The sequence below is a fragment of the Rhea pennata genome, chromosome 2, assembly GCF_028389875.1.
Source record: "Rhea pennata isolate bPtePen1 chromosome 2, bPtePen1.pri, whole genome shotgun sequence".
NCBI lineage: Eukaryota > Metazoa > Chordata > Aves > Rheiformes > Rheidae > Rhea > Rhea pennata.
The window spans coordinates 95,323,766-95,348,257 of NC_084664.1; the positions used below are offsets into that span (position 1 = coordinate 95,323,766).

General features: G+C 41.3%; 1 protein-coding gene across 1 annotated transcript in view; it reads right to left on the bottom strand.

The window, feature by feature from the left end:
• PHACTR1 (phosphatase and actin regulator 1) overlaps window positions 1-24,492 on the bottom strand; it is a 306,637-nt gene that overhangs the window by 50,823 nt on the left and 231,322 nt on the right. Inside the window, exons 5-7 of the mRNA XM_062568046.1 lie at window positions 20,598-20,678; window positions 13,265-13,450; window positions 1,910-2,240 (exon numbers count right to left, since the gene is read on the bottom strand). Of these exons, the coding sequence (XP_062424030.1) occupies window positions 1,910-2,240; window positions 13,265-13,450; window positions 20,598-20,678 (598 nt within the window). The remainder of the gene's footprint in view (window positions 1-1,909; window positions 2,241-13,264; window positions 13,451-20,597; window positions 20,679-24,492) is intronic.

Consider the following 24,492-nt stretch of genomic DNA (forward strand, 5'->3'; position numbering starts at 1 on the left):
TCTTTGCAAAGGAAGAATGTCTTGCTTCATATTGGGAAATGAACCCTTCCTTATTGAGCTTTTAAAATCAATATAACCTCAGCTTCAAATTAATCATTAAAATCAAACAGCATCATCTTCTTTAAATTAGTTAAACATATTTGTAGGCATAAACTTGATGGAAACCTAGAAAATGGAGCATTCATCACTGTGGGGCAACAGATGCCACAATGAAGTCATACTCTGAGACATATCACTAGGCTCAGATTAACAAAGTGCCTTTTGCATGCAGCGGAAGCCAGACTCTAGGGCTAATGTCTCCACCTGCCCTGGGGCTGGCATGAGAGGTGCTGCCCCCAGGGAGCCTTTTGGAGCCACAGGCTATTCTCTGCACTCAGGGAACCAAGCCTCAGGGCGATACAGACAGATCCGACCAGTCCTGCCAGCAATGCAAAAGGAACTGGGCAGTCCTCGGGCACAGGGCATGCTGGAGGGATTGCGGAAGCTCCTTCCAATCCTACTGCTACAGCCCTTTTATTGATGGCAATAGAAACTTCCTTCCCTCACAGTTCAGCCAGTCTTCCCCCAGCAGAGGATTCCCCAACGCCGCAGAAAAGTAAGGCCACCTGATATAACTCCTGAGGTTTTTATTGATACTCTGCTAATAAAATATGCTAGCAGGGTGGGACAGCCTCTGGCCACCTAACTGTCTTTAGTGGCAGTAAAGAGAACCTGCCATACCCATGAGATTTTTATTTTTTTTTAAACTGTGCAATATAATGAAGGCAACATTATCACAAAGAAGTATTGGGGCAAATCATAAGGCATTTTTTCTATTAGAACAAATATTTTAACCTCCTGTCTAAAAGAAGGATGATCTGATGCTCCTAAAGCAAACTGGTTACAAAGCTGCCCTTGGTCCTAAATAGCATGTGTCATTTTTGACTAATTTCCCTACCCTTAGACTTGCTCAATTGCAGCCTACAAGTCAAAATAAATTTTCCAAAGCTTGCTGATCTTGCAGTTTATGAGGACAGTTTGCATTTATACAACATGCTTCACTTATTCAGATTATCTGAAATATTCACAGCAAGAAATATTCACAAGAGATAGTTATAAAAAACAGTCCCAAGGTAAGGCACTTCTGATTAAACATATAACCTTCCTCTAGATGTGACTGGATAAGAAGGTAGCTGCTGTGGAATGTCTAAGGTTCAGTGCAATCTTTGTGGAAAGTAAAGTGAAATTATTACTAAGCAGCAAAGGCAGTCTGACTATACTGGGGTGTGTCTATTTACATATATTTATATATATTTATAAGCATATCCAGACTTTTCATTTATAGATTCAGTGTAATTATTTATCTGTTCTTTATCTTTATTTTAAAACAATCAAACATATCATTTAACTTAACTGAAATAATTAAAGGGTACATTAAAACTTCTCTAAGGTACTTGCAGGATTTCTAAAAAGCTGTTATGAGCTAATCAGTAATGCTAATCATATGCCATGGTAGTACAGCACTCTGGGCTTTTATTGTTCTTCTTCTATATCTCTCATTTTCTCTCCCTTTTTTTGGGGGGGAAAGGGGGTCCTCCATGCAACTTGAGCTCTGCAGCTATACACCTTGCACTACATACTGCAAGTTGGGCACATCCTACTATCATCTCCACCCGTGGTATTACCCAGCTCCTTAAACAGGACAATGGGATTCAGGAAATTTGATCTTCTCAGTTCTGCTACAAACTTGCTGAACAAGCCTGGATAACACTTTTTCTCCAGTAGTGACTCTACATAAGTTTTTAGACCTCCAGAGAGAAGCCCAGTTTAAGTGCCAATTATCATCAACATAACTCAAGTGCTGCTATCGATACTGAGGCTAGTAAGAAACAGTGTACATTGATACTTAATTTTAAAGTTCATCCGTTACCTTTCTAGCCTTTGCATGGTCATCGCTAGCGTTTTGTTCAATTCCTCTATCATCCGGCACCCCGAAGGGTGAATGGGTAACGTGCTGGACCCAGAAGGCAGGTGCTGGCTGTGGCTGCCGTACTGGAGCTGGTGCTGGTGAGCTGCTAACTGGGATGGCAGGACAGTGTGATGGTGCTGAGTCAAAGGCTGCTGGGAGCTCTTCTGTGTGGAATAGGACGCGAGAGAGAGGTCTGGCCCCCCTAAAGGCATGCAAATCATGACTTTCTTTGGAGGTAGTGGAGGTGACAGTTTAACTGGCATACAAGGCAGTTTCACAGGAGCGCCAGGATCTACAACAGAAGAAAGAGAGATCCTGGTGTTAATTTTCATGGCAGTGAGATGAAGATCACAGTATCTGCCTGAGTGAGCAAGTACTGAGGTTGCTAGTGAACACAGGAGAGGAGTGTGCACTGGATTTACCCTTTTCCTGACGTGATGAACAGTTTTACATAGTTTGCATCAGCACTGTCTTCAGAAAAAGAATTGTTGTTTTGCAACACTTCTGAGCCTCACAAAAATATCCCAGGGCTGTGCACGCCCCTTAATAAATACATTAAGCAATGCTTAACGAGGCTTGTGTCATACTTCAAAGCTTTAAAGACCTAATTCTCCAAAACTGCCCCGTGAGGTAAGCGCAATATCTCCCACTCAACAGGCATGCAAGCAGGGGAGAGCAATTCGGTGTCTGAAGCTACAGAATGACTCACCACCATTACTGCTAGAATGAAAACTCAGTGATTCCTGATCTTTCTCAGTTACTGCAGTGCAATTACTATGTGCCATATTTCTTACAGCTTTGTAATGTGCAAAACATTTGGTGCTAAAAATTGCATTAAAGGGAGAGTGAGAAAGATATAGGGTCTGAATAATACACAGGAGTGGTCTGGAAAAACAAAGGGTCCAGGAGGAAAAAATGATAAAGGGCAGAAGATTGTTAGGATTAATGTATTCTTCTACAGAAGACTTAGCAGATACTTTTTTCTGGACTCACACATTGAATTTTAACCTTTTTCACTCTAGGCTTGTTCCTTGAATCACATAGTTCACCTGTCAAGCAAAGACTCCTCTGGTTATTACAGGAAATTAATGAGAGGTCCACAAGCAAAAGGCACCTCATTGTACTGCCAGGACTCAACAGGTGGTGATTTCTGGAGTTACATTATGAAATGTTTTCAGAAGGGAGTAGAAGTAGTGGGAGGACCTGAAGTTCCCAAGGTAGGAATAGTGGTGGGGAACAGCCACTGTGTATGCTAAGAACAAAGAAAATGAGAGGAAATATATATTGTCCTACTAGAAAAAGCTCTTTCCAGGCTGGAATATCCCTGACATTCAGCTCTGTAACAGTTCTGCAGGCAGAGCTCATGCACAGTTTGGCCTCTTGTTACTTCAGTTCACACTTCTTGCTGCAACATGGTAAATGAACTGACGGCAAGAAGCTTCTCTTGACCTGAGGAACACTTACCAGGTAAAATGTTGCTCTCCAAATTTCCAAAGTTACCACTCTCCTGAGCTGCATCAGATTTTTAAAGCCCTTTTCCAACAGGTTCTTGTTAGCATTTAACTGTCTCTCTCCTTGCCCCCATTACTCCTCCCTCCCACCTGGTCTCTTCTGGCTATCACTTGAACTAGTATCCATATCTGCTAGCTACAGTGCAGAAGGCTATACTAGGACTTCCACGTGCTAATGCCTCTTGAAAATGATTAAGGACGGTTAGGTAGAAAAAGGTCAGAAATGGGGCCAAGCTCAGGTCTGACACTGATCTTTTTTCAGTACCCATCACAGCTTCATTTCATCCACAGCATCCGCTTGATACCAGAGTTTCTGGCACACTGGAAACACAGTACACAGAGTGTGCCAGTACAAAGACAGTCAGTTTTCCCTTGCTCCAGATGAGTGAGGCAAGGGTGAAAAAGAGGCACAGAAGAAAGTGGTCTGTCCATGTCGTAGAACAGGAGAGTTACAGAGAGCAGAACCTAAGCCTTTTCGCTTTCAGTGTAATATCACATCCACTAGACACCTTGTCTCTCCTGAAAGCAGAAATTCTTATGACGGCTCTACCGAGGCTGAAATCTAACTCATAGGGTTGTCAAGCTACAGGGTACTGCCCTGTCTTTTAAACCAGGCTGCCTTCTGGAAAAGAAGATTTTTAGGATTTTCTGTTCAAGCACAGAAAGGTCTCCAAGTTACTGCTTTATTTTCTTTCATACACTTTAGCTGTGTTTATCTTCTCTTTGTATGCTGCACAAAAGAACAAACCACCTTCAGTAAAAGGTAAATGAAACAAATAGTAAAGAATAAGGTTCCTATGGGATTTGTAGTAACAAAATGTTTCCATATGCTTGTGCTATAGGCAATCTTACTTCTAATGCTGGCTCTGATCTACAAAGAGTAGGTTGAGCTGATCTGCACTTCTCCATGTTGAAATGTGTAGATTTGCCTGTGTTGGTTTTGAATCCTTTACTGATGTATTTCAATTAACACCGTCATCTCACAGGGCTGGTGACTGGAAATCCCTCCATTCTGTGTATGATATAGGGAGAGTCATCCTTCAAACAGATCCCAACTGCAGGTATCTCTTGTTTCTGACTAAGAATAACAGGAATTATGAACCAGGTTTGCCACTTTCTGTGATCCTGAACAGTAGAGTGTATTTTATGTTCAGAGTGAGTAAAATAAGCCAACTGATTCAAGCACAGAGCAAACAGGAATCATTTAATCTTTTTTTTAACTAGAATGAAAAAATTCCTTTCCTTTCTGGTGCAAGCATTCACCAGGTAGGGTTGTGACACAGGCACTGCAGCTCTGGAGTAGCGTAGGAGAACAAGCCTAGCTTAATCGTCCTCACTGAAATGCATGTAGAGTAACCACAAACTCTATCATGAGTTAGATGAGCACAGTCTGATTTCCACCGCTCACAATACAGGTATGGGGCTGTAGTTTCTGCTTAAATTTAAGAAATCTTTCATGTCCACTTGTTTGCACTGGTATGGGTGCTGGGGTGACTCTATTGGACATCTGTTAAAAATCTAGTCTGTCATTTTCAACGTAAGCCTTTATTCAGACAGACTTTCTCTAACTTAAGTTCTTGAACCTGTCTGAATATGTCCCCTCATGTCTGATAAAGCCTTGAAAATGAACCCGAGGCATTAAATCTCCTTGTCTGCCCTTCACCTTCATGAGAATTCTACTTGTCTGATTAAAAAAAATGACTAAAAGGAGAGTAACTGCAATAACAGGAGAGTTCGATCAATTCACTTGAAAGCGTATCAGTATATCTTCAATGACATCAGTAATGGAGACAACAAGCCTTGTACTGCGAGTTTTACTGAGCTGTCAGATCAGTGGGTATTCTGAGCAAATGGAGCCTTGCTCAAATCTTTGCTCAAATGGGCTCCAGTCACACTGCTGGAAACTGCATTATTGTCATCTACTGTAAATGAGAGAACAAACTGATCCCTGTGTGTAAGAGTGTGAGATGACTGAATTTTAGAGTTTTATGTGTTTATTTTTACTTCACAATGTATGCGATACATGAACTATGGGTCAAAATACTTATTCTCTCCAGCATGGAATATCCATCAGACGTAGACACCTGTAGATGAATAGGAAGCTGGACAGGGGAAAGATAAACAAGGAATCAGTGATAGGTGTCGTCTCAGTGGAATATGTAGTGCAGTCTTAAAACATTGCACAAAGCACTGATATGAGAGAAGGGGAGCAAGCTGTGTGAAGCCAAGTGTGCAAGTCTGATTAATCTCTTTTGGATGAGGTTCCTCATACTCAAGAGAATAACATGCAATCTTGCAAGATGTTAGTTCCCAATAGGGTCGTGACCACTCAGTACTCTGCATAGTCAAGTCTAACTATGCTAGAATCAATGAAAGAGATGTTAGACAAAGAAGCTTTCCCATTGTTGATGACAATAAATTACTTAAAAAGATAGTTGTGGATGTTACAACATTTGCTGTACATCAGATATATGACTAGTAGGTTAGCCCTTATGTCTTCCATATAAATCATTTTGCTACATGTAGAGTTGCTATATTTCCTTTTTGATTTTGAGAAAACAAATATACTTTCAGTCACAGCACAGAAAGCCTGACCATATGTAGTATTTCTGAAGTGTTTGTGTTACATGACAGCTACAGCATTTACACCAAATCTAGTATTCTCCAGCCACTGAATGTGGCTAGAGAGTTGGTCAGCACATGTTGAAGATGGGGTGCTAGAAAATCCTGCATGTACAGCAGCAAATACTGTTCCAGAAGGGCTCCTAGAAATGCTCATTAAAATCCTCAAATCCTGCCCCAGTACAATTACTGCATGGAGGAAGAGGGCATGCCTGGGAACCCTAGGCTGGCGGCAGAACTGGCTAAGTTACTATGCTGCCACCAGGAGAAAAGTTATTTCTTGACTTCTTATGATGCTAAATTTGAGCCAGCAGCGTGCCCTGCCAACAAGGAATTATCCCCCTTACTTAGAACACATTCGGATTTCTGTGTCCAGTTTCGCCTCTCTCAGTACAGGAAAGACATTGACAACCTGAAGCAAGTTCAGCAAAGGGCCCCAAAGATGGTTGCGGCTGGAGCACTTGCCCTGTGAGGAGAGGCTGAGGGCTGGGCTACTTCTGGGCTGGGCTTGTTCAGCTTGGAGAAGAGACAGCTTCAGGGCGACCTAACAGCAGCCTCCCAGCACCTATGAGGAAGTTATCAAGAAGATGACAGGGCCAGGCACTTCACAGAGGTGCACAGTGGGAAGACAAGAGGCAAATGGCATAGGTTGAAATTAAGGGTTCAGATGGGGTATAAGGAAACCTTTTTTCCTCATGAGGACAGGCAAGCAGTGGAAGAGGTGGTTCTCAGAGGCTGTGCAGTCTGCACCCTTGGAGGTTTTCAAGACCTGACTGGATAAAGCCTTCAGCAACTTGGTGGCCTGCTTTCTGCTTTGAGCAGGAGGTTGGATTAGGGTAGGTAGGTAGGATCCCGAGATCCCTTCCCACTGAACTGTCTTATGATCCTATGACGTTTGATGTAGCATATGCAAGAACAGGTGTTACAACCTGTCATGAATGCAGTTCCTTTTTAAATCCCATCTCAGGAATTCTGCAGAGTTTTGCATGAGGGAATGTTTGTATTGCACAGTTTACATATGCAATAAACAGCATGGCCTGTTGTGGGGGGCACAGTGGAAATGAGGTGATGTGACTGATGTTCACTGAAATTTTGGACAAATAGCCTTTACCTTTCCACTTCTTTCTGGGAATCATTTGTGACTGAACATTAGGAGTCTCTTCTCTTATTTCAATGGAGTTTTGAGTAGATTCATGAAGACAGATTTAAACTATGTTCTCAGAGACTTGCAAAGCATTCCCCATTGGCTGCAGGAAGATCTGCAGGCATGTCTTCAGTGAAAATTTCACTGAAGACTCTGAAATCCTTTGCTGTTCTTCTGCACCATGCATGCACCCAAGGTTGAGGTTGAGTTTGGAGAACATAGGCAAAGCATGCTTAGCTTTGAAAGATATGGCTCTGCATGAACTCTCTCTGCATAGCCTTGAAGTTGGCTTTAAAGATGGAAAGATTTCCTGCTACCTCTGTGTGCTAGGTACTCTGTGTGCTGGGGAAGAGGAGCTGCTTTTGCCCTGCTGCCTCTCCTGCAAGTACATAGTGTAAGGAGAATTTGTACCCATGGGAACGTAACTTGTCTTCATGAGTGTAGTGTGTCAGAGCAGAAAGCAGAGGGTAATGTGATGTAGTAGGAAACCTACAGATAATGTCACGGCTCATCGATAAAAGAGCCTTCTCAGATGTATGTGACTGCTGGGTTTTAAAATATTGCAGAGAATATTTCTTGGATAAACTGTAGTTGTAAATACTTTTATAATGTTGCAACTTATAATCAACAGTGCTGTGCCCTGAATGCAGCAAGATGATAGGCACCCCTGTTCTCAAACCTTGTCCTTGGCATGTCCACATTATCAGAAATTACTTTTAGGGATTTGCAACATTTCCTACCCCATTAAATGTTTGCTTTTAATTATGAATTAGTTCTCATTGTACGGCAACATAACTAGAAGGCATAATCTCAGATGCAAAAATGTGCCATGTTTCTTCTCAGAGTGTTGAATGAAGAAAGTAAGCAAATGGAAAAAGTTTTTCAAAGATTAAACACAATAGCTGTGTGGCCAGATAAGACCAAGACTGCATCTCAGCGAAAAATTAGGTTAACTTCAGTCTAAGAACTAAGGTGTTGCTGAGATCCCAGTTTGGTCACATACATTTTGTTCTCAGACATTTTAGAGAATTTTATGGATGACTGATGGTTCAGTTCGTTGAATGGCAAATTTCTAATTAATTCTAGAAAACATCATCTGCATTGGTGAGAGGTAAGAGCTTATTGAATCAGGAGCTTACTATTACTGGGGACCATTTTCTATTAAGTCAAATTTGACTAGTCTTCTTTTCACTTTTGGCCATTAAAGGTCTTATAATAATGTGAGGACTTAAGCCCGATGGTCCAGCTAAATTTGGTCTCAGGTGATAAGCACTCAGTTACTTCTTCAGTTTCAACCAAATAAGAGAGCTGCAACTATTGTCCTTAAATGTCTGTGTGTGGATCCTGGCAAATTCAAAAGATGAAAGAAATTCTGTCCATGAAGGCTGTCTAATAATAACCCTATTTGAAAACCAGTAGAAGGATGGCCAGGAGATAACTGGCCAAGAAGAAATGCAGAGCAGTGAAATAACTTTATCGAAACAGCTAAGAATAACATTTTGCATCTAGATCTGCCTGTTTTGTGCTATGAAGAAATCACTTAATCATTAAGAGAGACATACTGCTTCACTCTAACAAGGGAAAAGCTGGAGAGCCTGCATAGGCATTTCTGTATGCTCTGCCTATGTTAGGAAAATTCCTCATGGTGGTAACTTCATCAAGAGCAGGGAGGATGGTGTGGGGCAAAGGTATCAAGCACATTTCTGCAGTGGCAGCAGCATCACTCCCAGTGGCTACTCTGCAGTCTGCTCATGACTTTGTGCATGTGCCTGCACTGTCCCCACAGTACTGGAGCCTTGAAAAGAAGCATGCCAAGGTTATGTGATTTATACTTGCTAGAGGCAATTCTCTTTTCATGTAATCGTTAAAACTCTTTTTTCCCCCCTTACTCTCCCCAAAATTAAATTTCCTCTTACTTGTTTATTTTGGGCCTACTCTTACGTGCATTTCTTACTGAGGAGAAAGTCAATCTTCGCCTTCACACAGGCAGATGAATGTTTGAGATGGTTCTCAAACACTTTCAGAGATGAAGATTTTTTTTCTTTTCCATTGCTATAACTTGCTTTAAATCCTTTGGCAAACTCCTCAGGTCAGTCTTTATGCCTGTACTGAAGAACTTTGGGATAAGTTCTCACCAATGTGGTCAGACTCAAAGAAAACTTATCTTTCCACAAGTTTTTTCATTTAAAATATTTCTCCTTTTTTTTTTCCCCTTGGCTGACTATGCCTACAGTAATTTTATAATATTATGTTTTCAGTTATATTGGTATAAAATAAATCTGCTTCTATTACATATAAATCTATATGTACACACACACACACATATATATACACACAAATATATATCTATATCTGTATCTATATCTATATCTATCTTACATAAGACTGAAGTTCAGAGGCACTACTGCGTCTTCCCATTCAGATGTGTATCTGAACCCATCACAAGATCACATCTCCTCTCACAGTCTTCTTGCAAAGACCTACCAGACCATTTACCACTGCCAGCCTCCATTAGTCATGCTTTGTATGCCTTAATTTGTCCTTCAATCTTCTCATAAAATCTTCAGTGTAAATGCAAGGAGAACACAAAAGTCTTCATCTTGAACAAAAGAATTCTGATTTTACTTGTTTTCTCACACACAACCTGAGGATGTCTCTGGAGTAATTAGTAAAAGAATAGCATTAATTCTGCTTCAGAATTAAGCACTGATGAGGGTGCTTTAGCAGGACTGATATTGCTCATTTCTGAAGATTATAGAAGGCTAATATAATTACTAGTGGAGAACATAAGGCACTCAGCAATAAACATATCCCTGGACCACTGAAGTAAAGGGGCCCTTAAGAATAAGCTGAATGCTTTTATTTATAAGGGTATGTATAAATGAGGTTTTCAGAGCTACCAGAGACAATCATCAATTATGTTAGGGTCCTATGGCTAAATCCTGATTCTTTTTCCTGAAGCTTGTAAGTATGCATGTACAAATTTGTGTATATGCACATATAAGAGTTTCCTTAGGATCAGATGAGAGACCATTAAAGGCCATCCCAAAGTAAGACAAGTCATACTTCTGTTTCATTCTTACCGTAAAGTCATCACTGTCAAACAATTAATTTATGCTAATAGTGTGAGACCAATTCACAAAAAAAAATTGGGCTGCAAAAAAACACCAGAAGCACCCATCCTTTGACCTCTTTGCTATCTCATACAAAAGGAAGGCTTGTGAATGATGGCTACTAAGTACTGGAGGGTTGTTTTCCTATTCAAATACAATTTGTTATATTTTCTCTTCTGTGACTTCACCTTGGAACCGCTTCTTGCAGCTTGGGCAGAGAGTTATGGAAGCTCATAGGAAGCTGGCACTGTCCCCACCTCAAGCCAGTAATACTGTTGCCTGCTTTTCCAGGCTGCAGAATTGCCCATTTGCTTTGTAGTAAAGGCAGGAAAAATTAACTGTTATGTGTAGATTTTGGCAGGCAAGAAAGTAAAGAGATTCCACATAAAATGAACAAAACTACACAGAACAGAAATCTGTGGCAATCCAAACAGAAACATGAAAACACTAAGAGAGATAGGAGAGAAAACCAGGACATACACTTTCTTAATGAGCACTCTCTTGATTTTATATCTTAAGTAAAACAGGTATTAACTGACAGCAAAAGAGTAATATCTACCATGTGTTAACAAGGACTGAACATTTCTCACATCAGTGCTGAAGAGACCAGGGCAGCATTAACATCAGAAAAGCAACCCAGTGAGAAGATGGTGAGCTGCGCTAGTACAGGAAGAGCGGCACCACAGCTGGTCTTGAAACTGGGAGCCTGAGGTGCTGTCTCCTGGGCAGCAGCTGCAATTATGAGTAGACCACCCAAAAGGTGTAGATAAAGTATACGGGGAACTCTTTTTGGACAAAAAATGCAATTATCCTTTGCTTCAGTGGCCTTGGTGACAGACTGGAGAGAGAAGAGTCACTAGTCCTCCTTCCATAGGTATCTTGTGCTTTGAATCCCAAAGAAGAGCCTAGACACTTGTAAAAAATGGTGTGACAAGAACAAGGAGTCTGTATTATCTACTGTTGCTAGCTGCCATAGAGTGAGAGACAAAAACTGTAGCATTTCTCAGGGATGCCAAATCCCCATCATGAGGGGAAGTGGAGCTGCCTGTCATCAGCAGGGTGATGGGGCAGCCTGCTCAAGATCAGTGGGTGGGGAACACCCAGAAAATGGGTGGAAAGGGGGAGCAGACTGGCAAGCAGTACAAGCAGGGAAGCAGAAAGGCAAGAAGCCCTAAGACAGAATAGTCTGTATAAGGATCAGTAAAAGAGACAGATGTTGAAAGATACGCGGTATGTGCAGGGGGATCTGTGCAGAAGCAACAAAGAGCAAAATAAATGAGCCAAATTCTTTCCTTCAACAGCTCCCTTTCCTCTTCTTATTAAATGTGGTTAAAGATACCCTAAGATTTTGCTGCTGTTTCCTTTCCTATCAAAGCACGTCCTGCAACTTTTGCAGGGACGGTACATCTTGATGAAAAAGAGTGAGGAGGATTAGGAAAGGCAGTGGCAGTATCAGGCAATTACCATGGAGAGGGGAGGTGCCTTGAAGCAACCACAGATATAGGCTGAAAATGCTTTGTAATCCCTGCCCTAGGTACAACACATACACACTACCAGTACACACAATGACAAGTGCAAACAACTTTACAAAAGAAGGACACTGAAAATTTTGCTATAAGGGCAAATTTTTCCTATAAGGGAAACGGTGGTGCCGAGGGTCCAGGAACACCTACTTACCAGTTAAGTGGCTGGCAATCCTGGCAATGGGTTTAGGAGGCAGGGCAGGGGGCTGTTTGAGGAGGGACAACTGTTTCACTGGGGTGTCCTCATGGTCTCCAGGGAAAGCAGCAGATTTTTTGGGGGGAAGTAGCAGGACTGGTTTAGTTGTAGGATCCTGGGACAGGAGGACTCCAGGTTCATTGGATGTGGGGCTCTCTTCAGACACTGGAGGACACAACCACATCATAGACGCAACAACGTTACAAGCAAAGCAGCAGCGGATACAGCCATAGCAAGACACAAAAAGCAGCACAACAATGCAGATTAAGAACAACTAATAGATTTCACTCAAAATTCATTAAACATAGAAAAAAGGAGAAAAAAAAAAAAGAGAGAAAAAGAGAGAAAGTAACACACACCTACACAACAGGCCAGATTTCCCATTATCTCTGATAAAACTCAGCTTGCTTATGCCAGGTTGGGATGTATTCCCATATCTTGAACACAGATCAAGAGCCTTAAAATGTCACATCTCAGACTGTCTGTCACCACAGCTTGCTCAGGATCAGATCTATTAGCAGGTGGTCTCTAAATTTATCCTTCCATAACTGTGACAGCACTTCATGGGGTCTATTCCATTTCCTACAGGCTGCATAACTGTGCAGGATTGTGAATGAGCAGACCTACCCATCAACTCTCTTTTTGCTTTTCCACACTGGACCCTCCTCCACAACTCTCAGCTTTAAGTGATGCAGAATGGAAGCTAGCCTAGACAATCAGCATTACTGCAGAGAGCAGTGCCCTTCTCTCTGTGCACTGGTTGGAGAGGATGCACAGGGAGCCTTGCCTAGGGTAGTGCAGCTAGCTGGCTATGTTAGCTATTGAAAGTTGTGCAGTGTGAATGTTCCCTGTGCCAGTAGGTAAAGAGCTTGATTTTGTACTAAGACTTTAAAAATATTGCCAGCACCCTGCTCTAGAACTCATTGGCACATCTGAGAAGTAACAGGATAGAAATCTGTTCTGAAATGTTCAGAAAGTGCAGGGACTTTGCTTTATCCCCTGGGCCTGGAGGTTATTCCTATGTCGAGGCAGTCAAAATTTCTTATGGAGGATCCAGAGGTAATTTATATGCTGTCATCTCCTTCTCCATCAGAAGACCCTGTTCTTCAACATGGATTTCTCAGGAACAGACATCAAATGCTAGAGGTCAAAAACTTGTTTTCAAACAGCATGAAGTATCTACATCATCATGAAAACAAGACGTTACCTGTCCCATCCATGATCTCTGTGGTTGGGAGCATTTCATATGAGCAGGGTTCCCCAGATCCTGAACCAGACTCCAGTTCTGCTAGGGTTGGCAGGGATACCTGGCTGGAGCTCAGCACTTGCCCAGAGCCCAGAGGCTGCCCATTCTCCAAAGCTCCTTCTTCATTTGGTATGGAAAGTTCCCCATCTGTTCATATTTGGAGGAAAGCACAATGACAACAGAAGACACATAAATAAGATGTAGCAAGATATTAATATGAAATCTGATATCTTTCTTAGGTTTACTCGTGAACCAGGAACCCGATCGAAGACCACATATCCATATGCAGAAGATGCAGTGATAAGGATCAAAACTACGTGGTTTATATCTCACCAACAGAACTTAGGCAGAGCAACTTCTAGAGATGCCTGATTCTGATGTTCTCTCCCTAACAACATCACAGAAGTCTGATGGCATTTCACTTCCTTTAAAAGGGTTATTGAGACTTTGAAAAAGTTCTGCTAAAAGTTGTTATTGATCTTTGGCCTATCCTAGGATAGACATTATGATCCATGATCTAATTGAAAGATTCCTGACCTTCCTCCATCTCATAGGGCCATGGAACCTATTTGCTTCCTGCCTTTTCTAAACTTGGGAGGTCGGGAATAAGAACAAGCTGAAGCTGAAGCCACGGAACATCTGAATTATTCTCTTCCCTTACACCAATTTTTATGCTATGAGATGTAAGTAAAGTCACAGAAGAATATCTCTGTTTTATACATCAGTAAAATCATTACAGCTTCTGGTACGACCTAGAGTTTAAGTAAAGGGAGCGAATAACTTTTATAATCAACCAGTATAAGGTCTCAATATTAGTATATACTAGTTTCCACTCAGAAAGTCTGTCTGTAAAATCTTAAAAATATCTCTTCTATCTGAGCAAAAAATTCTGCAAGAGCACCTGTTAGTTTCTTTCCTATCAAACACTACTTCACATTAGATATAATCAAGAACAGATGAGAGAGCTCCTATCATTCTCCATGGTGTCAAACCTCATGATTTTTATCTCAAAACTTGTCATGCACGTAACTGCTACCTGGAGGCAATGACAACATGGACATCTTAATTACAGTTTTATAAAACAAAGTGTTTTGTTGGATGAAAAGCCTGAAAATGTAACTGGAATGTGACCTGTAGCACTAAAAACAGTAGGCAAATGAGGAGAGCCTTATTATGCATTTAAAGTATTGTTTTCAGTCAAATTCAGGATTTCAGGATCTGGCTCTTGATTTTTGGGTATCTGTGATTAGCCATATTACTGCTCAATGTACCAAGCAGAGGCATACATCATTCCAGTGAGTGAATATTTTTCTCTCACAAGGCTAAGAGGTACATAACACTTTGGAATACAATACTGAAAAGAAAAAAAAATGTATGTCTCATGTAAGCCTCAGGACAAGGCAATTAGCAAGTCTGAAGGTACAATAGCTAACAAGTATTATATTTCTGCTGTTTAATGCTCCTTTACAATGAGTAAAGATGGTCTTCTGTTTAATTTGGAATTATCAGAAATACGAAGGTCTTGACTTTCCTGTTTTTGTTAGCGGGTTTTTGGAGAACTAAAGAGCTGTTATGGTGCACAGTTGTATCATAATAGATTGAAATGCAAACTGCAGTTTCACAGCAATCAACTGAGCTGGCAAAAGGTGGCAACATTAATTAAAGTTGAAGGTTTCAGGCAATTGTTAACAGCACAGCCTCATTCTAATTGCAGCAGTCATTCGATGCAAACCAGTGCATTTCCCTCGGCAGCAAAAATCAAACACCAGTTCAGCCAGCATTTAAGCTGAATGTTTTTTGGGTTAACTCTTTTGGCAGAAAAGCTATGTATCCCTGTGCTGGTTCTGTCTTCCTTTTACAAACACACACCTTTACCTGGCTTTGGGATAGAGGCTGCTGTTGTCTCAATTACCTGGTTTCAGAAAAGAGCATAACTGTTTCTTACAAAGTTGCCTTGAATGAAGGCTGCATAGTCCAGTAATTCAATGTAGGACTAAAATTGACCGTAACTGAGTGGACAAGAAGTATGCATGATAAAACCAGTAACACTGATTTGTTTGAGGGATATTTACACATTTTTAATGAAGTGGGATGCCAATCCCAAGATGCTGAGCACCTTGAAATCCTACTGTCTTAAATGGCTTTGCAATTCTCAAGGTATATTCGGCATGTCTTAAGAAGATAGCATTTACACACTCTGTTAATAGTGTGTTATTGCGAAAAAGTAAAATTTGGGATAAAAATTTGGCTTTTACTGTTTGTCATAATAACAAGCACGATAGCTCTCTGCACTGACAGTGCAACCTCTTTTAATCTTCCCTCTAAATAGCTCTAATCTTCATTTAGACCCTAAGGCTCATCCTTGGATTTGACTGAAATCATCAGACATGACACACATTCATGACCAAAATATATACCCTAAATCTGATCTTATTTAAAGAAGAGCAATGTAAGGAGCTGCTGGAGCACAGCAAACAAATCAAAGAAGTGGCAGAGTGAAGAATCTCTTAGTGTGAATTAATCCTGGCTCACAGGCATGGTTAACAACCAGACATAAAAGACAAATTAATTATTATTTTCAAACTACAAAAAGCTATTCTGGTTAGCTGAAATACAAATGAAAATACCTTAGTAATGCAGTTATGAATTATACATGGATGAATTGATCAGTCTTCAGGAACTGAGTAGGATGTTAAAGTTAATTTTGGCATAATGATAATATATATAATCTTCTGTTCTCACATTTGCTAAATCCCTTGCTGTGTTTTCACAGAGCCTGCTGTTAACTTCGTAGAGAATGACTTTCCCTAATTGTATGAGCTTTGATAATGCAAGCTGAGTGTGAATCGTCTTGATCTGGATGAGAGTAAAGAGAGTAACTAGAACTCTGCAACAAGAAGAGCACATGGAGCTGTTGTTCTGCTAATCAGGAGGCACCGCATATAAAGAAACAGAAATTCAGAGGAAATTCTTTAATACAGAGGGCACTACCTAGACACTCTGACCTTAGCATGTGAAAATAACAGCACAGTGTGAAAGCCCAGAAATAAGTAGATGTTCAAAAGATGTGGCCCCTAAGCCTGGTTTGTACTCCCAAACAGATCTGCCATGTGCCTGCCATTTCCACTTTCAGGTATTTTTTGAAAATGCACTCCTGTGGTGCAGTCTGTAAGTGCATCATGTTGACTGGCCTATCGGTTGACAGACCAGCCCTTTTGTTTTTCCTTTACCTTAGAGCTCTGCCTACCCCCTAACAGTGTCCTTTGAACATCTTGGAGTAGGCAACTTCTAGTATGTTTGGAGACTTTCAAGCTCATGCTCTCCTCTCATAGACAAATGGCTAAGGAAATCAAAATTATAAAGAAAATTCTCAGTCCTGTTTTCTTTTCTGTTTTAGGTTGTCTTCCTCAGTATTTACCTGTTCCCATGTAATGCCCAAGCAAGTATTCTCAGTGGCAAAGGAGAGGAAGGGCAGGGTACATACACATGCTTCTCAGTTATGGCCCTCACAGGCTGACAGATGGAAAACAGAGTGCTCTTGAATGTGGGGATACCTGTGCCCAGGGCTGTTTCCTAGCCCTGATGGCTATGTTAGCATAGTGGCTAGGCTTCTCCACTATTTCAATCTCTAAGCAGACCTCCTGATTTTGTGGTGTCCTGTGGACTTTCAGATAGGCTGGCCTATGGATGTCTTCCCTGCTTCTGGAGGAGTTCAAAATAGTACAGCATATTACTGTGCTGCAGCACAACCGGTTAGGAGAAGAGTGAATTCTTCAAAGTGCTGTGGTATATGTTCTGCATTGCGGATGGAAGTTACATTTTTAACCTCTTGGCAATGCCTGCTCAAAAATTACTAGAGCAGCAGGCATCTAATCAATACTTTTTCAACATACTGTTTTTCTAAAAGTATTCACTATTTGGAAAAAATATAACTGTTGCTTATATTTTCTTAAGACTCAAATCAGAGAACTCTTGAAAAGGAAAATGATAAAAACTTATTAGGCCATGAGTCTGGTCCTTGCCAAGAAGTGAGCTCTCTGCAGCTCAGTCTGGAATGATTTCACCTGAATAGTTTAAGCAATGGGAGGTGATAAAAGTGTTCCTTGTTTCCCAAATATAGCAGCTGGACTTCAGTAACTCTCATGTGTGTGAACACTGAGACTTACAGTGCTCTGCTAACTTTCACCTGCAGGACAAGACAAAGGCATCTAAGAAGTCAGCAAATACTGAAGCGAACATGCTAGAGGCAGGAACTAGCTCTCTAACCTTGTTTTTCTTGGATATTAGTGTAAAAAAAGAATACTATGCACACTACAGCGCTAGAACTTTTGTTTCTTGGTCTATCTGTCCATATTAATTTTACTTTGATTTGGATAGATTTTTTAAGAAAGAAGAAGTCAAAATTACTCCCTCATAGACTGATTCTGTCTGCTTTTTCCTCCTCTTGTGAAAGAGGGACACATTTTCTCCATGTTTTCTGTGCAAGATGCCTCTTGGCATGGAAGGTGCTATCCTCATCAAATAAAGTCTTCTTCCATGAAGTGTTAACATCTACTATGATTCCTCATAGGATTAGAGTTATTTAATAAGGAGAATTACATGGAAAACGCTACTTCCATTTAAGGTTTGCTGTGAGATGTAATATCCTTTATTAGAACTAATCTTGGATTATTTTGCTAACTGGACCACTGAAGGAACTACTGCTTTTGCTTTAGAAATCTTGCCTTCCTTACAGCCTTAGATATCAAAGATACATCATCACTACCTATGTACTATCACTTTCTCTTCTGCTCTACTTCTTTTTTTCAAGTAGAGATTCCAATTCTTAGTTTCCTGTTTTTGCAACCATCAGGAAATGATGTGAGGATACTGGAAAAGAAGTCCAGCTAGTCTTGGTCATAGTTTTCCTTTTAATGGCACTTGACAATAATAAAGCCCAATGTCTTTGCTTTTTGCACTGGAAATGGGGAGAAGAAGGAAGTATTCCATGCTAACTCTTTCTGATATGAAAAGGTGAAAAATAACTACAAAGAAGGAATAGATTTTTAAAAGATTTGTTTTAGATGAGGATTTCCAGACAACTTAGCATCTACTTCACAAGGTGACACAAAAGATTACAAACTATAGCATTATTTGACAGATGGAGGATGCAAGCAGCCAAGAAAAAAAGCATCTAGCTGAAAGCCTTGAGATGCTTGAATACCACAGATATTTATTTCTTGCTCTTCTGCTTAAAAATTTCCAAAAGTGATGGAAATCAGAATGTGCAGGATGGAAGGGATCAGCAATATCATCCTGGCAGGGCCCCTTACCTGAAAGATCTTATGATTAAGAACACCCAAATCCAGTCACATTACTTAGATGTAGACTGTACTTGTTTTTCTTCCTCAATGTCTCCTCACCAAATGAAAAAAAAGAAAATCGGAAAATAGAGAATGAGTGCATCAGCTGAGATATTAGAAAGCTCCATTCAGGCAACTGTTCAGTCTTTTTTGTCAAATCCCACGTTATATTCTCAGAAGACTTTCTGTAAGATGAAAGGATAGTGCTTTTATTTGAGACCTACTCCTTAATTTTGGAGCAAAAGAAAAGCTCAGCTAGGAATCCACACAAAGATCAACTTTTTAAAAAGTCAACTGCTCAGAGTTGCTGGGAAAGAGGATCATAGCCAAAAGAAAAAAGTCAAGAAGCGGACTGTGCAAACCTTGGATATCTCCGAGCTCTGCCACACTCACCATTCCACAGGTGCGCACAGTGGAGTTGTTGGCAGTTCATTCTCTGGGACTAATGGGACTAGTCTGCAGCACTTTGGTATTGGAGAATTTCCCCAAGTTTCATGACAAAGGGCAGGGGCAGGGGCTGCCTGGGAGGGATTTTGCCTGATGCTGCTTTTATGCGTGCATAGGGACAAGTCTGAAGCAGATCCCTTTGGGACGCATGGCCAGGATGCCAGGGCTCGCAGACGGTGGTCGTGCTCCTGTGGGATGAAGCTGGCTTCAGAGCGCCACAGGGGACCTTGGCATCTAAAAAGGTGACTGAGTTGCAAGCTACCCCGAGGGCTCCCCTGGGCAGTGACTCACATGCTGTGACAGCCTGTGCTATCTGTCACCCACCACAGGGATGCCTATTTCATAGCTGCATGTTTGATACAAGTCACAGATGAGAACATGTAACATCTGAAGCAGTGAGAATAAGAATGGCAAACCTTTTGTCAGTAGTTGTTTCTACTGCATGCCTCCAAAGGCAGAAGGTCATAGTGAGAGAACAAGTAGTGCTAGATATAAAGAAGCATCTAAAATATGTGAAGAGTAAAAACCATACAATATAATGACAAGCAGCAATTTCTCTGTTTTGCAATGTTTCTTAATTTTTTTTGCAATTAAAAAAACAAACAGTTTAGGTGAGTAAGTTTTTTAATCAACTCTCCTTTCCCAATGAATGAGACTAAAAAAGTATGCAGTAGATTTAAAGAGTCCAGACTTTATGAGGCAGGCTCTACTTCTACAGTCTGTGCAAGTGCATAACTTCTTTTGACTTATAACAGGTTTTATACATGTTATGTTGTTAAAGACTTTTAGACTTTGAATTAATGAGGCACTTAAGCACATGCCTAAGTTCTGAAATTAAAAGACAAGTTCAGCATAACTTTATATATAATTTGCTAAGTTCACTGCCTTTGTTATTGATAAAGGAAACAGCAAAACAAATAAAAGCTATGGTAAAGATGGACACACACATAACAGATGTCAAATATTTACTGCTTTACAGATGCAAAACAATGATGTTTTGCATAAATGATACATTAGAAACTCAACAAATTATTTATCTTGAATAAGAAATCTTTTTTATGGGTTTTGAGCTGTTTCCACGGAATGTCCTCTGTGCTCATCACAATATCTAATCTGTCAGAATCCTTTTTCCACAATAGTTAATCCCACAGTGACTCAACCAAAAGAACGACAGCAAAGGCAGGTAGAGACCCACTCCGTTTTCCTGCAGTCTGGATGATTTGTTGTTTTGTAGCAATTGACTCCTGCACACTGCTTTGATTTATATCTCTACTGCTTCACATTTCTGTTTAGCTCTCAAGTTTTGTTTACTACGCAACAATCACATTTACCCAAATGCAAGGGCCAACCCAAGGTAAAATCAAAAGAGATGTTTGGAGACCTTACTCTGTATGGTCCTGCAATTCAGGTGTGTACCCCAAGTTCTTAACTTTACACTAGTGTAAGATCTGGCCATAAAACTACATGGGCTTCAAATTTAATGTTGCAAAAAGAAGAATGCTTACCTTTGTCAAAGATTTCCTTCAACACTCCTCGTTTTATAAGCTCCTCTCTGCTTTGCCTCATTGATATCTTTCTTTCCAAAGCTATAAGTAAAGGAGAAGGGTCAATATAAATGCAAAGTAAGAGAAGTGATCATTTTTAAAAGGCTGTATGCCTTTTAAAGCATTTTTAAAAACCTTTTAAAAGCATTTAAAACAAGTTTTTTCTCTTATTACCCTCAGCAGCAAATTAGTGTCTGAAACTAAAGGCTACTGGTGCTCTGTACAATTCTGCTTGCTGTTACAGCTTGGTGGTTACTAGATAGGTCATCACGACAGAATATAGGCTGCCCTATTTGAGCACGTCTATATTCCCATTGCTTAATTTGCATGCATGACCCAAGAATTTCTGTGAAGAATTAGAGACAACGAAGGGAGAAAAAGTAGTTAATGTATGAGCTGGAGAGGAAAAGGTAAGAAAGGTGGTGATGTGAAAGATCATTGCCCTTGCAAGACAGGGCCACGAATTGTCCCCAGGCCACAGCAGATGACCGGCATTTCGGTTGGGCCTGAAGACAACGGTTGTTTGCCACTCAATTCAGCAAGAGCAGAGCAAGATGTCCGGGACAGTGTGAAAAATATCTGTTTACCAGAGTCTTCTCCTCCCCGTGGGCTGCCTCCCTAGAGGCAGGTGATGAGCTGAGTGAGGGAAATGCCACGAGGGCCTCTGCAATTGACACCAGGTCCCGACCGCCTGAGCCGTGCGCTGGCTGCCTGGAGACCGGGGTCGCTGGGGCGGCCAAACGACAGGCAGAGATTTCACGCTCGCTTAGGTCAGCAGTAATTAAAACAACGCCCAATTAACCAAAACACCACGAAGGAGAGGCACTTCAGGCAAATCTCTGCAAGGCAGCAGGCGAGGGGCACGGGCAGCGACGTGCCCGCAGCGAGAAGCGAGCCTGCGCCTGCCAGGAGAGGGGCGCAGCGCAGGGCAAGCCGCTTCTGCCCTACGCTCGCAGCGGGCGCGTGCGGGCGGCCGGACGGGGCTCAGCACCTCCGGCCTGCCTGAGGCACCTTGAAAGCGAAAGGGGCTCCAAAACGCTTTGTCCTCCCCCGAAAACACGAGGATGCAACCGCTCCTGGCACGGCTGCGCGTCCACGCTTCCCTCTGGGTCACAAGGCACTCGGTGAACCAGCTGCGTTCATACAGAGACACTGCGCTCGTCGCAGCTTACCTGCTCTCAGATACCCCCTGCTTAGCGTGAACAAGCCTGCGTAACTCTGCTGCTGGTCTCTTTGCAGAGGTAAAGGGTCTGACACTTGATAGCCCCTCACACCGTACAGTTTTACTTCCGTGGCCCTTAACGCACCAGCCTTTGCCGTGGGCAGGCACAGCACTTTTCAAAAGTGCCTTCGCCCCCATTTTAAGGAGTGTGCCAGGCACCTCGCAGGCTTTTCATGCAGCTTTAACCATCTGCAGTTAACTGCTGAGCTTTCTCCCATCACAGAAACTGTTAAAACCCTGCCCGACTTTAAACAGCAATTTGGCCTTGCTGAACAGCTTTCGCAATAGATCTGAGAAACTGTAATTTCCATTAGTGTAAACAGTGAACAGCATTCAGTCTATCCGAACGCTGTTCAGTGGGGAGCCAAGCTGGATGAAACAGCAGCAAAGCAACAGCTTCTGCTTGTAGGCAGTGGCACTGTTCACAAAAAAAGGTCAAATATGGCTACTTCTGTGCCTCACCTGAAGCAGCTAAGTAACAGTCCCACATTTTGTACACAAATCCAACCACCTGGACACAGGAAGGAACCTTCAGCTGTGCACGGATAGCTAGATTTCCATACAACACCTTGGCCTTTCATATACCGTACGCAGGTTAACAGAGAGACAACGGCTTAAAAAATTGTCCGCTCCCATTAGGTGTGCGGCTTGACTCATGCAAGGCAACGCTGCGAGTATGACCGTGTCTTTACGCAGCTGCTGACAGCCACACGGGTTCACTGTCTCACCCTCTTACCTAGTCAACGGCACAAGGACAGCTGCCCACTTCATGGCTAGCAATTCCCACCACGCTATTAAAGTAGCGGTAAGAAATACTGTGGTCCTGTGGGCTGAAGTTAACTTCTGGGGGCTGAGCGCCAGACAGGGCTAGCGGGATATTCTGAAGAACGATAGGAGGACCTTCCCCAAAACAGCACGGAGAAAGACACTCAAGTACAGAGCAAGAGCTCTCAAATTCGCAGGCTATTTTTGCAGTCTAACAGAATTTTGAAGATAGAATGTGTATTTTTGGAAGAATGTATATACGTAGGTTTCTTCATATACTACTGTTGAGTTGTAAGCAGCTTCAAGAATGACCAAAAAAATGCTCCTATTTGAAGCTCAGGCTGAAACAATTTTTTCATTTTCCAAATCCTTTCTAAGTACAGGACTTGAAGTATTAATTATTTTCCTTACTAAGACAGTTTAATTAATAAGATATTTAGAGGAAGGGCTTGCTGGGCTAAGAGGAGGACTGAATGATAGTAACAGATGTTATACTAAAACGAGGAACATGCTGCTTTCCTTTAATACAAATCTTCTTCCCAAACAAGTCCTGCACATTTAAATGCATAAACTGCAACGCTACTGCCGGATAAGGTAAAAAAAACCCCACAAATATCTTGATGCAGAACTCATTATCATCTAACAGCTTGCACAATGAAATGTTTCATTCTGCCTGGATTTCTCTGACAAAGACTGCTATTTCTTTTATGAAGGGCTTTCTCTTCAAGCAGAAAGCTGATATGGAATAAATTCATTCACTCTTCACTGAGAAGAGATCCATTCACAGCAGACAATAAATAAAAACCTCAGAATTAATCTGATTCATGAGAACCTTGTAAATTCTGCAATAGGGAAAAATTCAATATAATTAATATTTAACAAAAGATTCATTCCTTTCTTGGCAATTTTCCTTGGTGATTAACCTAGTTTTGTTTATCTGTACAGTATTCCAATTGATTAGAAATGAGCATTGAGCCATCTTTATGGGGACAACTCATACCAGTAACAGAATATCTTAACAAATTCATTCATTCTAAAATAAATTTTCAGTTATTAGTTTTTAGAGGTGAACATATGTCTATTTTATGATCTCAACATAGAGATTTTGCTACTGTGCTTTGCAATAAGCTGTTACTTTTAAGCTCCAATGAAGAAACAGTGGGAAATATTTGTATTAATGTTTCTGAGCTAGTGTTTTTGAACTCTTCCCTCAGGAGCAGCACCCCTCTGCTTTTCAAGCAGAGTTTTCTCTGTGGCAGGCCCATTAAGATTAGTAATGCCTTGACAAGGTCACGAGGATTTCCTGCCCCTTCATTCTGGAAATCTTGTACAATTTTGCGTTTATTCCTTTAATAAGCTGTTGTGCTCCATGATGACAGTGACCGTGGGCTGTTCCTCCAGCTGAGAAGGTGAAGTATACAGTTGTCTTTCTGCCAAGCACTTCTGCTGCTCCATTAAACAACCAAAGAGGCACTTACGTAGTCAGGACATGTAACCTTTCTGGCCCTCCTACCCTTCCCTCCAAGACCCAAATGTCACAGATGAGCTCTCCCAAGCTGCATCTATATGAGAATGACCTGTTCCCCTTTACATAACTTGTCATATTGCTCATTAAACCAAGGGATGGACTAAATAAACAAGTCCTGCCCTTTCTTCTCATCTGACAATAAAAACTAAAATCCAATCTATGCTAGCCAGTCGAATCTTAACCTTGATTTTTTTCTTGGGCTGCCCTTGGCCTTTGTCTTAAAAGAACACTGTGGGATGCTTCGCATGAATTCTTCCTTTTAAAGGCCATTATAACTTTCATGATGATTTTAAGAAGCAAAGGTCATTACAGGAATGGAGCTTAGAGCAAGAGCTTTCTAG